The 11,422-nt window shown below is 45.6% G+C and overlaps 1 protein-coding gene across 4 annotated transcripts; it reads left to right on the top strand.

Moving 5' to 3' along the window:
- The first annotated feature begins 2,325 nt into the window (after positions 1–2,325).
- On the top strand, positions 2,326–10,462 carry APEX2 (apurinic/apyrimidinic endodeoxyribonuclease 2). 4 transcript variants are annotated; one of them, XM_070291572.1, is made up of 6 exons: positions 2,326–2,909; positions 4,030–4,113; positions 4,728–4,908; positions 5,455–5,601; positions 6,660–6,729; positions 9,165–10,462. In XM_070291572.1, the coding sequence occupies exons 4-6, from the start codon at positions 5,546–5,548 to the stop codon at positions 10,068–10,070; spliced, it is 1,032 nt and encodes a 343-aa protein (XP_070147673.1). In that variant the 5' UTR covers positions 2,326–2,909; positions 4,030–4,113; positions 4,728–4,908; positions 5,455–5,545; the 3' UTR covers positions 10,071–10,462. The 4 variants fall into 4 exon arrangements, with proteins under 4 accessions (XP_070147673.1, XP_070147672.1, XP_070147674.1 ...); XM_070291571.1 differs by having other exon boundaries at positions 2,343–2,916; XM_070291573.1 differs by lacking the exon at positions 4,728–4,908 and having other exon boundaries at positions 2,599–2,916.
- Positions 10,463–11,422: the final 960 nt, after the last annotated feature.

Here is an 11,422-nt window from a genome sequence, read left to right as displayed (position 1 = left end):
TTTTAAAGTGTATGATTCAGTGGGATTTAGTACATTTTGCAATGATTTAATTTATGTGAAAAATCAAAAATAGATAAACACACAGGGAGAGAAAGCAAATTGATGGCATCCAGGTGCTCGTGGTGAAGGACATAGGGACTAACTGCTTAAGGGGTATGTGTTTCCCTTTAGGTGATGTTTTGGAACTAGGAAGAGGTGATGGTTCCTCATTCCTTTTATTATTTTTTTTCATTATGGTAAATTATACATTGCATAGACTTCCCTGGTGGCTCAGATGGTAAAGCATCTGCCTACAATGTGGAAGACCCAGGTTAGATCCCTGGGTCTGGAAGATCCTCTGGAAAAGGAAATAGCAACCCACTCCAGTACTCTTGCCTGGAAAATCCCATGGATGGAGGAGCCTGGCGGGCTACAGTCCATGGGGTCACAAGGAGTTGGACACAACTGAGCAGGCATGTGCTCACACACCCACCCAACCTTCCACCAAACACACACATATTTCCCTGTATATAGGTACCACAATTTCTGTATCTGTTGATGGATATCTACATTGCTTCCATGTCTTAGCTATTGTAAATAGTGCTGCAATGAACATTGGGGTACATGTGTCTTTTAAAATTGTGGTTTTCTCAGGGTATATGCCCCGTACCAGGATTGCTGGGTCATATGGTAGCTTTATTCCTAGTTTTTAAAGAAATCTCCAGTGTTCTCCACAGAGGCTGTATCAACTTACATTCCCACCAACAGTGCGGGAGGATTCCCCTTTCTCACACCCTCTCTAGTATTTATTGTTTGTAGATTTTTTTTTTTAATGATGGCCATTCTGACCAGTATGCAGTGACACCTCATTCTAGTTTTGATGTGCATTTCTCTAATAATAAATGTTAAGCATTTTCTCATGTGTTTATTAACCATCTATATGTCTTTGAAAAACTGTCTGTTTAGGTTTTCTGTGCATTTTTTGATTGGGTTGCTTGTTTTTCTGATATTGAACTGCATGAGCCACTTGCTTATTTTGGAGATTAATCCTTTGTCAGTTGTTTCATTTGATATTATTTTCTCCCACTCTGAGGGTTGTCTTTTCATCTTGTTTATGGTTTGCTTTGCAAAAGCTTTTAAGTTTAATTAGGTTCCATTTGTTTATTTTTGCTTTTATTTCCATTACTCTAGGAGTTGGGTCATTACTCTAGGGACTTCTCTGGTGGCTCAGATGGTAAAGTGTCTGCCTGTGATGCGGGAGACCCAGGTTCGATTCCTGGGTTGGGAAGATCCCCTGGGGAAGGAAATGGCAATCCACTCCAGCACTCTTGCCTGGAAAATCCCATGGACAGAGGAGCCTGATAGGCTACAGTCCATGGGGTTGCAAAGAGTCAGACACAACTGAGTGATAATTAATTAAATTAAGGAGCTGGGTCATAGAGGATATTGCTGTGATTTATGTCCAAGAGAGTTCTGCCTATGTTTTAAGAGTTTTACAGTTTCAGGCCTTACATTTAGGTCTTTAATCCATTTTGAGTTTATTTTTTGATGGTGTTAGGAAGTGTTATAATTTCATTCTTTTACAGTTAGCTGTCCATTTTCCCAGCACCACTTATTGAAGAGACTGTCTTTACTCCATTGTGTATTCTTGCCTCCTTTGTCAAAGACAAGGTGCTCATAGGTGTATGGGTTTATCTCTGGGCTTTCTACCTTGCTCCACTGGTCTATATTTCTGTCTTAACACACTTACTTTCAATTACTTTTGGGCAAAGAGGGCAAGACTGTACAGTGGAAAAAAGACAGTCTATTTAGCAAGTGGTGCTGGGAAAGCTGGACAACCTCATGTAAATAAATGAAGTTAGGACACTCCCTTATATCATACACAAAAATAAATTCAAAATGGCTTACAGAGTTAAATATAAGACACGACACATTAAAACTCCTAGAAAAGAATACAGGCAAAGCATTCTTTGCCATAAATCCTGATAATATAGTCTTAGATCAGTCTTTGAAGGCAAAAGCAATAAAGCAAATAAACAAATGGGATCTAACCCAACTTAAACGCTTTTGCACAACAAAGGAAACCATAAACAAAAGGAAAAGACAACCTACAGACTGGCAGAAAGTAATTGCAAACAATTACCAACACGTGCTTAATTTCCAAAATCTAGAGCCTTTCTTACTGCTCAGGCCTTCAGCCACAAAGCTCCCTTTGCTCAGTCTGGCTTCCGCGTTTACACGCTGGGTTATTCCAGACACTCCCAGCTCCCCACCTCAAAGGCTTCCGGGTACCAAGGGGTGCGGTCTGAACACTAGGGGCGGGGGTTTTGGTCGCTGCGTGCTTCCGCTGGCTGTGCGGTTCCGCTTAAGGCTCTGCCACTTGAATAGTGGTGAAATCTCGTCTGTAAGCAATCAAAAGCACCATAGGGACTTTTGAGCAGAGTAGAAACGGAATCAGACTCAGGCACACGAGCCAGTGTTGGGTGGTAGGAGAAGCCCAACCCGTGACCTTTCTCTCGCTATTCATTTCCCCTAGGGGAGACCGACCGCACCTTCCCCATCAGCTTCCGCTCCTCCTACCAATGAAAACTGAAGAGCTTGAAGCCCCGCCCCACGTACGTCCGACCGTTTAGGGTGGCACTCAATAGAAAGCCTGCGCAAATCCGCGCGCGCGCGCCCGCGCGCGGGAGGCCCAGGCCTGCTGGATTTGAAAGTTTCCAGTGGTTCCCCTAGCGCCTGTGCTGGGCGCGGGCTTAAGGACATTGTAATTAGTTGTCGACATGTTGCGCTTGGTGAGCTGGAACATCAATGGGATCCGGAGCCCCTTGCAAGGGGTGAAATACGAGGAGCCCAGCAGCTGCAGCGCCATGGCCATGGGGCGCATTTTGGACAAGCTGGATGCAGACATCGTCTGTCTTCAGGAGACCAAAGTAACCAGTGAGCACTCAAGAATTTAGGACCGCCTACCATACTTTCCCCTTTCTGCTAACTTTTTCCCACTGCTCCATATACTTCACTTTCCCATTTCTCTATTCTTAGAATCCTCCCCCTTAGAGCCAATTTGGAATCCCAATCTCCCCTCTCTGTTTCACGCTCTAGCTAGATCTCCTAATTCCCACATAATCTCCCGGCCTCGGCGAAATCATAATTCTCTCCCCTTTGCAATTTCCATCTTGTTTCACATCCCAATTCCTACTCATTCTCCTACCCCAGCTAAGTCCCCCGAATTTCCTTCCCCTACACACTTTCCATCTCCCACTCCCAAGTCAGATTCCCCCAATTTCCCTTTTCTGCCCGCAGTCCATATCCTTTAATTCCCACCCCATCTTTGTCCCCAGTTTAGACTCCCTAATTTCCTCCTTTTTAAACCTCTATCTAAAGTCACCAGATCCCCTTATCTCTACCCCCTGTCTCCTCCCCAGCTGAGTGCTCGGTTGCTAAGTCATGTCTGACTCTCTGTAACCCCATGGACTATAGCCCCAGGCTCCTCTGTCCAAGGGATTCTCCAGACTAGAATACTTGAGTGGGTTGCCATTTCCTTCTCCAGAGAGCCTCTCATTCCTACTCTATGTCCACCCCCAAGCTTAGACTCTGGTAATTCCCTGCACACACAACGCCTCCACCCCCCCCCACCCCCGCCCCACAGCTCAATCCCCTGATTCCTTCCCGCTCCCACCCAACCACCTTTAAGACCAGTTACCTACTTTCCCTGCATCCTCTGTTCAAATCTTCCAATTCCCTCTCTCTCCTACCTCCTGCTCAGATTCCCAGTCTTCTCTCCCATATAACCATTTCTTACCCCCAACTTCCTCCAGTCACCTAGCCTTTTCCCACCTAATTCTTCACCTCCCATTAGGTAGTCTTCCCCTTTCTTGTAATTCTGGTATCAGTTTCCTCTATCGTCCCCACCTTTCTAACTTCTCTAATCATAGATACTTAATTTTCCCTTCCCACCCTGGCTCTGATGTGTGCAAGAAATTAGCCTACAGCTATAATTCCAGGCCTTTCTAGTTTTATCTCCGATGTAATCTTACATATTTTTTCCCCCAGGGGATGTGCTGACAGAGCCCTTGGCTATCATTGAGGGCTACAACTCCTATTTCAGCTTCAGCCGCAACCGCAGTGGCTATTCGGGTAAATGGGTCTTTCTGGGGGCTTTAAAGTGATGAGGGCAGGTGGAAAAGGGTTTTCAATATTTAATGAGAAGGCAGTAAGAAATTAGGCTTTTTATCTACAGAGATAAAGCCACATAAGATTATATGAAGGATATTTTTTTGTATAATATTGGATTGCAAAAGCACAAAAGTGGTGGTTAGTTATGTGAGCTCTGGAGCCTGACTGCCTGAGTTTGAATCCTAGCTCACTTCTAGCTGTGTACCCTCTGGCTAGCTATTTAACTTTTTTATGCTCAAAGTTCCTCACTTTGAAAAGGGGGATAATGTGTACTTCTTAGGGCTGTTGCAAGAACTGAACTTATTAGTTCATATGATAATAATAATAGCATTTTCTGAGCAGCTAACATGTAAAGCACTTAGAATATTAGGTGTTATTAATCTGTATCTTTTCAAGATGAAGGAACTGAGACCCAGGGTTTGAGTAGACTTGCCCCAAGTATCCATGGCCCTTGAGTCATCAAGAGAGCTATGCTTGATGAAGCTGAGCATGTGACCTGTGCAGGGGCAATAGGCTGTGCAACAGGCTGTTGACTGCCAGGCCTGCTCAGTCTCCAGTACCCTCTCTGTCTCCAGGTGTAGCCACTTTTTGTAAGGACAGTGCTACCCCAGTGGCTGCTGAAGAAGGCCTGAGTGGCCTGCTTTCCACGCAGAATGGGGATGTGGGTTGCTATGGAAACCTGGATGACTTCACCCAAGAGGAGCTTCGAGCTCTGGATAGTGAGGGCCGGGCCCTCCTCACACAACACAAAATCTGGTAATAGTCCACATCCCCCTGTCACCCATCATTGCTAGTTCAACTCTGTGAATGTGGTGGTTCTAAGGCTTGCCTTATAAACATGCATCCGCCATTGGAAAACTTCCTAAACTTGCCATTCCTGGACTTAAGTCCTGGCTAAGCTACCTAGTTTGTGACCCTGAACAAATTGTATTCTTCTCTGAGTTTTGAGTTCTCTGTCTCTGCTTGGGGCTGAGGTGGGAGGGAGCCTGGTTGGGAGGCCTAACATTTATTACCACAGGTGCCTCAAAAGCAAGTTAGTCAACCTTGAACTTACTGCCCCAGATTGCTCTCCTTCTGTGGCCTATCATTGTGAATGGCAGCACCGTTACTTGGTTTACCTGTGTGTCATCATAGGTATAGTCAATCCTCAAGTCCTGTGTATGCCAGCTCATTCATGTTTCTCTATCCCTTTCCTTTACTTTAATCCCATAGACAACCTTGAGTGGAAGTCACATGGTGTGGGAAGGGGAAGGGTGGCTTGCAAGTGATCCCTTTTTGATGGGCTGGTTCTCTTCTTCCCAGCACATGGGAAGGGAAGGAGAAGACCTTGACCCTAATCAACGTTTACTGCCCCCATGCGGACCCTGGGAAGCCTGAGCGACTCACCTTTAAGATGCGCTTCTATCGCTTGCTGCAGATCCGAGCAGAAGCTCTCCTGGCAGCTGGCAGGTACCGTAAGCCTGTGCAGCAAGGATTCCTTGAGCTTTTCCTGGGTGCCCAGTCCTGTGTCAGGACCCATTGGGAGGGATGTGGGATCTTTGTATTTTGAATTTATTCACAGCCTAGTTGTAGACAACAGCATGCCCAAGGGAATAGGCTCTTCTGTTTAAGAGCTTGTGAGGACCAAGTAAAGTGATACAGATACGAGTTTTGTACTCAAATACCTCTGGTCACATACCTTGGCTTCTCCTTTTACTCACTATGAGCCCAAAAGCTAGTCCTGCCTCTGTTTTCTCTTTTGTAAAATAAGTATATGAAACCCTGAAAGTGAAAGTCACTCAGTCATGTTGTTCTCTTTGCTACTCTATGGACTATACAGTCCATGGAATTCTCCAGGTCAGAATACTGGAGTGGGTGGCTGTTCCCTTCTCTAGGGGATCTTCCCAACCCAGGGATCGAACCCAGGTCTCCTGCACTGCAGTTAGATTCTTTACTACCTGAGCCAGCAGGGAAGCCCAAGAATACTGTAGTGGGTAGCCTATCCCTTCTCCAGTGGATCTTCTTGACCCAGGAATCGAACCGGGGTCTCCTGCATTGCAGGTGGATTATTTACCAGCTGAGCTATCAGAGAAGCCCTGTATGAATCCCTACCTCAGTAAAGTTTTAAGGGTGAAATAAGAGGAAGGTAACATACTTAGAACAAATGAAAAGTCTTGTTCCAGAGAAGGACAGGAAAGTGAGGTTGGGTTGGAATAATCAAGAGATGCTTCCTAGAGGGAATGGTACCTGAGCTCATCTTTGAAGGATCAGAAAGATGCCATTTGATAGAGATCAGTGAGACAATCATGTCAAAAAAGAAACAGTTTTACCTTTGGAGATCAGAATTGGGTTGGTCATTTGTAAAAGGCATCAAGGTTATAGTGAAATTGGAGAGGTGGACTACTATGCGTTGCTGTTGGATCCCATCTTCACGTCTATGTGGCAGGTGGCAGATCTTGGGCCCAGGAGACAGTAGATGGGCCAGGACTGCTGCTTCCTTTTCTTGACATTCATTTTATGTTTTTCAGCCATGTTATCATTATGGGTGATCTGAATACAGCCCACCGCCCCATTGATCACTGGGATGCAGTCAACATGGTAAGGTTCCCGTTAGGCCTTTGATCTCACTCATGACTGATTCTGTTCAGCCAATCAGTGCTGTTTTTTTTTTTTTTTTTTTTTTTTGCCCAGTGGCCAGTATCCTTCGTGGAAAAGCAGAGCTTAGTTTGAAATTCTGTTCTCAAAGCACTGAGGATTATGCTGTGGACTCATTTATCAGTCAGTTCTGACTGTTGGTCCCCCAGAGCTCTCAGCATGATGGTTGGCTATGGACACATGACGAGTCAATTATAGAATAGTGTCTGGACTTCAGGGGAGATATCTTAAAATGGCTGAGTCTTAAAAGATGAGTAGAAAAGAACTTGGGGGTGGAGTGGAGAGCAAATCATTCTGGCATGATGAGCAAAGACTGCAAGGTGAGAATTTGGCTGGTGTGCATTAGGAACTACAAGTCCCCTTCTTATTAGGGGATGACAGGGAAGGAAGGTGAGTAGCAGAGGACGGGGCTAGAGAGTTCCAGTCAGATTTTGAGGGCCTCGAACTCCACATTATCTGGATCATTTCCCTAATAGAGTATGTTTCCTGCTCACAAATCTTTAATACCTCCCAGTTACCTTGCAGACATGCAGAGCAAATACCCAGGCCTGGCATTCAAGGCTCTTCCTTGTCTGTGCTCCGTCTTTTATTCCCATCCTCAGCACCCCTTCACACTCCATCCACTCCACCTAGGTTTTCTATTCTCTGCCCATTGCACAAGTTATTCTCATTTTGGCTTTTCTCACTGTCCTCTGAATTGGTGGGCATCCCCTCCCTTCTGTTTTCTTTTCTTGTATCAACCCCTCATCTCTGAGTCCCTCTAGGCCAATGATTCTCAACCTCTGAAAGCACATTAAAATAAGTAGCTTTACAAAAATATCAATACCTTGATGTAACCCTAGACCAATTAAGTCAGAATCTATTGGATGTGAGGCCAGGGTAGCAGTATGTTTTAAAAACTCCCAGGCTGATTTTATTGTATATTCAGTCTAGAGAACCACTGTGCTAGAATCTTCAAGTCAGTTCTCATCATTGCTTGCCTCAAAGAAGAGGCTGTAGGAAGATTCCTTGATTGGTTTGCAGAAGACCCACAGGACATAGATGTGTCTCCCAATGGGGAAAATGAGCAGAAATGAGATAGAGACTGGTGATGGTCATGGTGGGGAAGGAAGTATACACTGCAAACTGAAAGCCATCAGTCCTCCCTACCTTATTCCTCATCGGGTATTTACTTAATCTGTTCTTCCTGCTTCCTGTGATAGTGTCATACACCTTTATGTGTTCTCTTCTTAGTTCAGAAATATCCTAGATCTCTTGAGTGCACTTTATGTGTTCTTTTTTTTTCCCCAACAAAAAAGAATAATACCAGATGACATGACAAACACAATCTTTCCAAAATAGCAGAATATGTCCACTTCCCACAAGACCAGCTATTCTAGTCTCATCCTCCCTAAATGGTACCGTCCATCCTCTTGGTTGCTCCAACCAGAAGCCAGGGAATCGTGTTAGTATTGTCCTTCTCTACCCTCCCTTTTCCCATTCAGTTGGCCAGTGAGTACTGTTGATTCTAGCTCCAAATCATCTCTTAATTTCATTTTGTCTCCCCTGGCACCACCCTAGTCTAAGTAACCATCATATCTTGCTTATGTGGACTATGATAGTTATCTCCTATTGGTACTTTGGTCCACAGTTTCATTGCCTCTCCAGTCTTCTGGGTACACTGTTCCCTCCCTCCACAGGCCCATTGCATAAGTTGTTATCTCAATTTGTAACACCTTCTGCCTGGGTTATTCTTGCTCAATCTTCACTTCTCAGCTCCAGATCACTTGCTAAAAGAAAGCCTTGTTGGTCCCCAAGACTAGATCAGGGTCCCACTTTGTCACTCATATCACACCTGGCACATAGTCAGTGTTCTTTGAACATTTGTTGCATTGAATGGATGAGTAAGTGGATTGGGTGGATGATGAATTAGGAATCAGTGCCAAAGGAAGTATTCAGTTGTGAATCCTTTGAGCCCGTCAAATACCAAAACAAATACCAAAATAGTACTAAAGGGTTTACATGAAAAGGCAACAGTCTTAACTCCTAATTGTAGCCCAACTTCCTGGAGGTAACCATTCTACACATCTTATTTTCCATTCCCTTGGTGAGCAATTCTGAGAATTGCTTTGATTAACCAACAGGAAGCTTTCAGGCCCAGGATTTATGGCCCAGTGCAAAGTAGGTGTAGCTTGATGCAGAAGTAAAAAGAAGCATGAGCTTTTAAATCAGTAAGGATGCAAAGTGAATCCCAGCTCTGCCAGTTCCAGACTGTATGACCTTGAGCATTCTTCTTTGGAACAGCCACATTTTCTTGTCTGTAAAATGAAGCAGTTAGTCCCTTACAGTTCTAGGCATCTAATTCTGCCTCTTTCTTTGTCTTCTTCCCTTTTCCCCAGGAATGCTTTGAAGAGGACCCAGGGCGCAAGTGGATGGATGGTTTGCTCAGTAACCTGGGGTGTGAGAGTGGCTCCCACATGGGACCCTTCATTGATAGCTACCGCTGCTTCCACCCAAAGCAGAAGAGGGCCTTCACCTGTTGGTCGACAGTCAGTGGTGCCCGCCATTTGAACTATGGCTCCCGGCTTGACTACGTGTTGGGGGATAGGACCCTGGTCATAGACACCTTTCAGGACTCCTTCTTGCTGCCTGAGGTGATGGGCTCTGATCACTGCCCTGTGGGTGCAGTCTTAAGTGTGTCCTCTGTGGCAGCAAAACAGTGCCCACCTCTGTGCACCTGCTTCCTCCCCGAGTTTGCAGGTACCCAACTCAAGATCCTACGATTCCTGGTTCACCTCAAACAAGATCCTGTGTTCAAGCAATCAGCACTACAGCCCAGCAATCAAACACAGGTATACATGCGCCAAAACAAAGCCCGTGTGCGCTCAACTAGGTCCCGGTCAAGTAAAACTGTCTCTAGTAGAGGCCAAAAAAACCTGATGAGCTACTTCCAACCATCCTCCAGTCGCCCCCAAACTTCTAACTTGGATCTTCCTAGCCTGGGCACCCTTAAGAGCCCAAAGACCTCAGAAGAGGACATGATGGCCAATGTGGTGGAGGGGCAGGCCAAGGCTTCAGAGGCCAAGGATGAAAAGGAGATAAGGACCTCATTCTGGAAGTCTCTGCTGGGAGGACCCTCGCCCATGCCCCTCTGTGGGGGACACAGGGAGCCATGTGTAATGCGAACTGTAAAGAAGCCAGGACCCAACCTGGGCCGCCACTTCTACATGTGTGCCAGGCCCCAGGGTCCTCCCACTGACCCCTCTTCCCGCTGCAATTTCTTCCTCTGGAGCAGGCCCAGCTGAACCAACGCAGGCCTAGAGATGTCTGACATAGTCTACCTTGTATGGTCTGAGGCCAACTTCCTCCTAAGCTGCCTCCTCCTTCCTCAAGACCTCCTTTCTTCCTCCTCTTTCTCCTCCTCTTCTTCCACCTTCCTCAAGGACCCTTCCCCTTTCCTCTTTTTCTTCTTCCTCCAAAGCCTCCTTTTTTCTCTTTTCTTCCTGCTTAGTTCCTCCTCATTGGTGAGCTTCTTGTGCTTAATGCTTGTGACCCAGTCCCCCACCCCACTTCCCACCTTCCTCTCAGAAGTACACCAGAAGCAGTTGCCCCAGGAAGTTGTAATTTTAAACCTCTTCTTACCTTGCCAGAAAATGTATCTGTGCCTAAATAAAGTCCATGTCTTTGTTGTAGTGCACCATGTCATATGGACATTTTGGATGTGCCCCATAAAGTTGCGTTAGAGATGTTATCTCAGTCCCGGGTTTGAACTCCTAAGGAGAAGTGATGAAGGAAGAGTGGTGCTCACCATAAAGGTTCTCTGTTTAGTTGGGGTTTCCTGTACTGCTGAGGTTGGGTCATCAAGGGAGATGGGTATGGTGGGACAGAAAGCTCAGGTGGGCTGTATGAAAGTGTTAATCACTCAGTCATGTCCGACTCTTTGTGCCCCCATGGAGTGTAGCCTGCTAGGCTCTTCTGTCCATGGGATTCTCCAAGCAGAATACTGTAGTGGGTTGCTGTTCCCTTCTCCAGGGGATCTTCCTGACCCAGTGATTGAAGTTGGATCTCCTGCATTGACAGGTGGATTCTTTACAGTCATGAGTCATCAGGGAAGCCCCAGCCTGTGTAGCTTTAAACCAATGTTTCCCAACTGATGTGTCTCACAGCTGCCACAGATGTGTTAAAGGGTGGAAAGAAATGGATCCCTCAAACCTAGAGTTGCCAGACAGGACCAGGAATTAATTGTACAAGTATTAGGAAATATTGCCTCCTAGGCAGGAAATATTAATTCACCCAAGTGTTCCATGGACATGTTTTCAGTGTGTTATGACCTAGAGAGGTTGGGAGCCTTGCTTTGAACAAGTTGCTTGCTATAGCCAAGCCTCTTTCCCACCTTGGGAAATAGAACTGATAAGTACTCTTCTATAAGGTACTGTGGGAAGGAAAGAGGATAATGGATTGAGGAGACTATCCATTCTCTCTGTTGGAAAATACCTTCAAGTTTTGGGGAACCACTCCTTTCCTCCAGGCAGATTGATTTAGGCTGATTCCATCTCCTTGCTTCAGGGACTACCTGGGACCAAAGTTTTCAGGTCTACAAATGAAGAGTCAATCCCTGGATTTTTGGTGAAACCATGGGGAAAGAACCATTTAATAT

Source organism: Ovis canadensis, chromosome X (genome assembly GCF_042477335.2).
Source record: "Ovis canadensis isolate MfBH-ARS-UI-01 breed Bighorn chromosome X, ARS-UI_OviCan_v2, whole genome shotgun sequence".
NCBI lineage: Eukaryota > Metazoa > Chordata > Mammalia > Artiodactyla > Bovidae > Ovis > Ovis canadensis.
The sequence above is the reverse complement of the archived record's forward strand: the minus strand, read 5'-3'. Positions and strand labels throughout refer to the sequence as shown.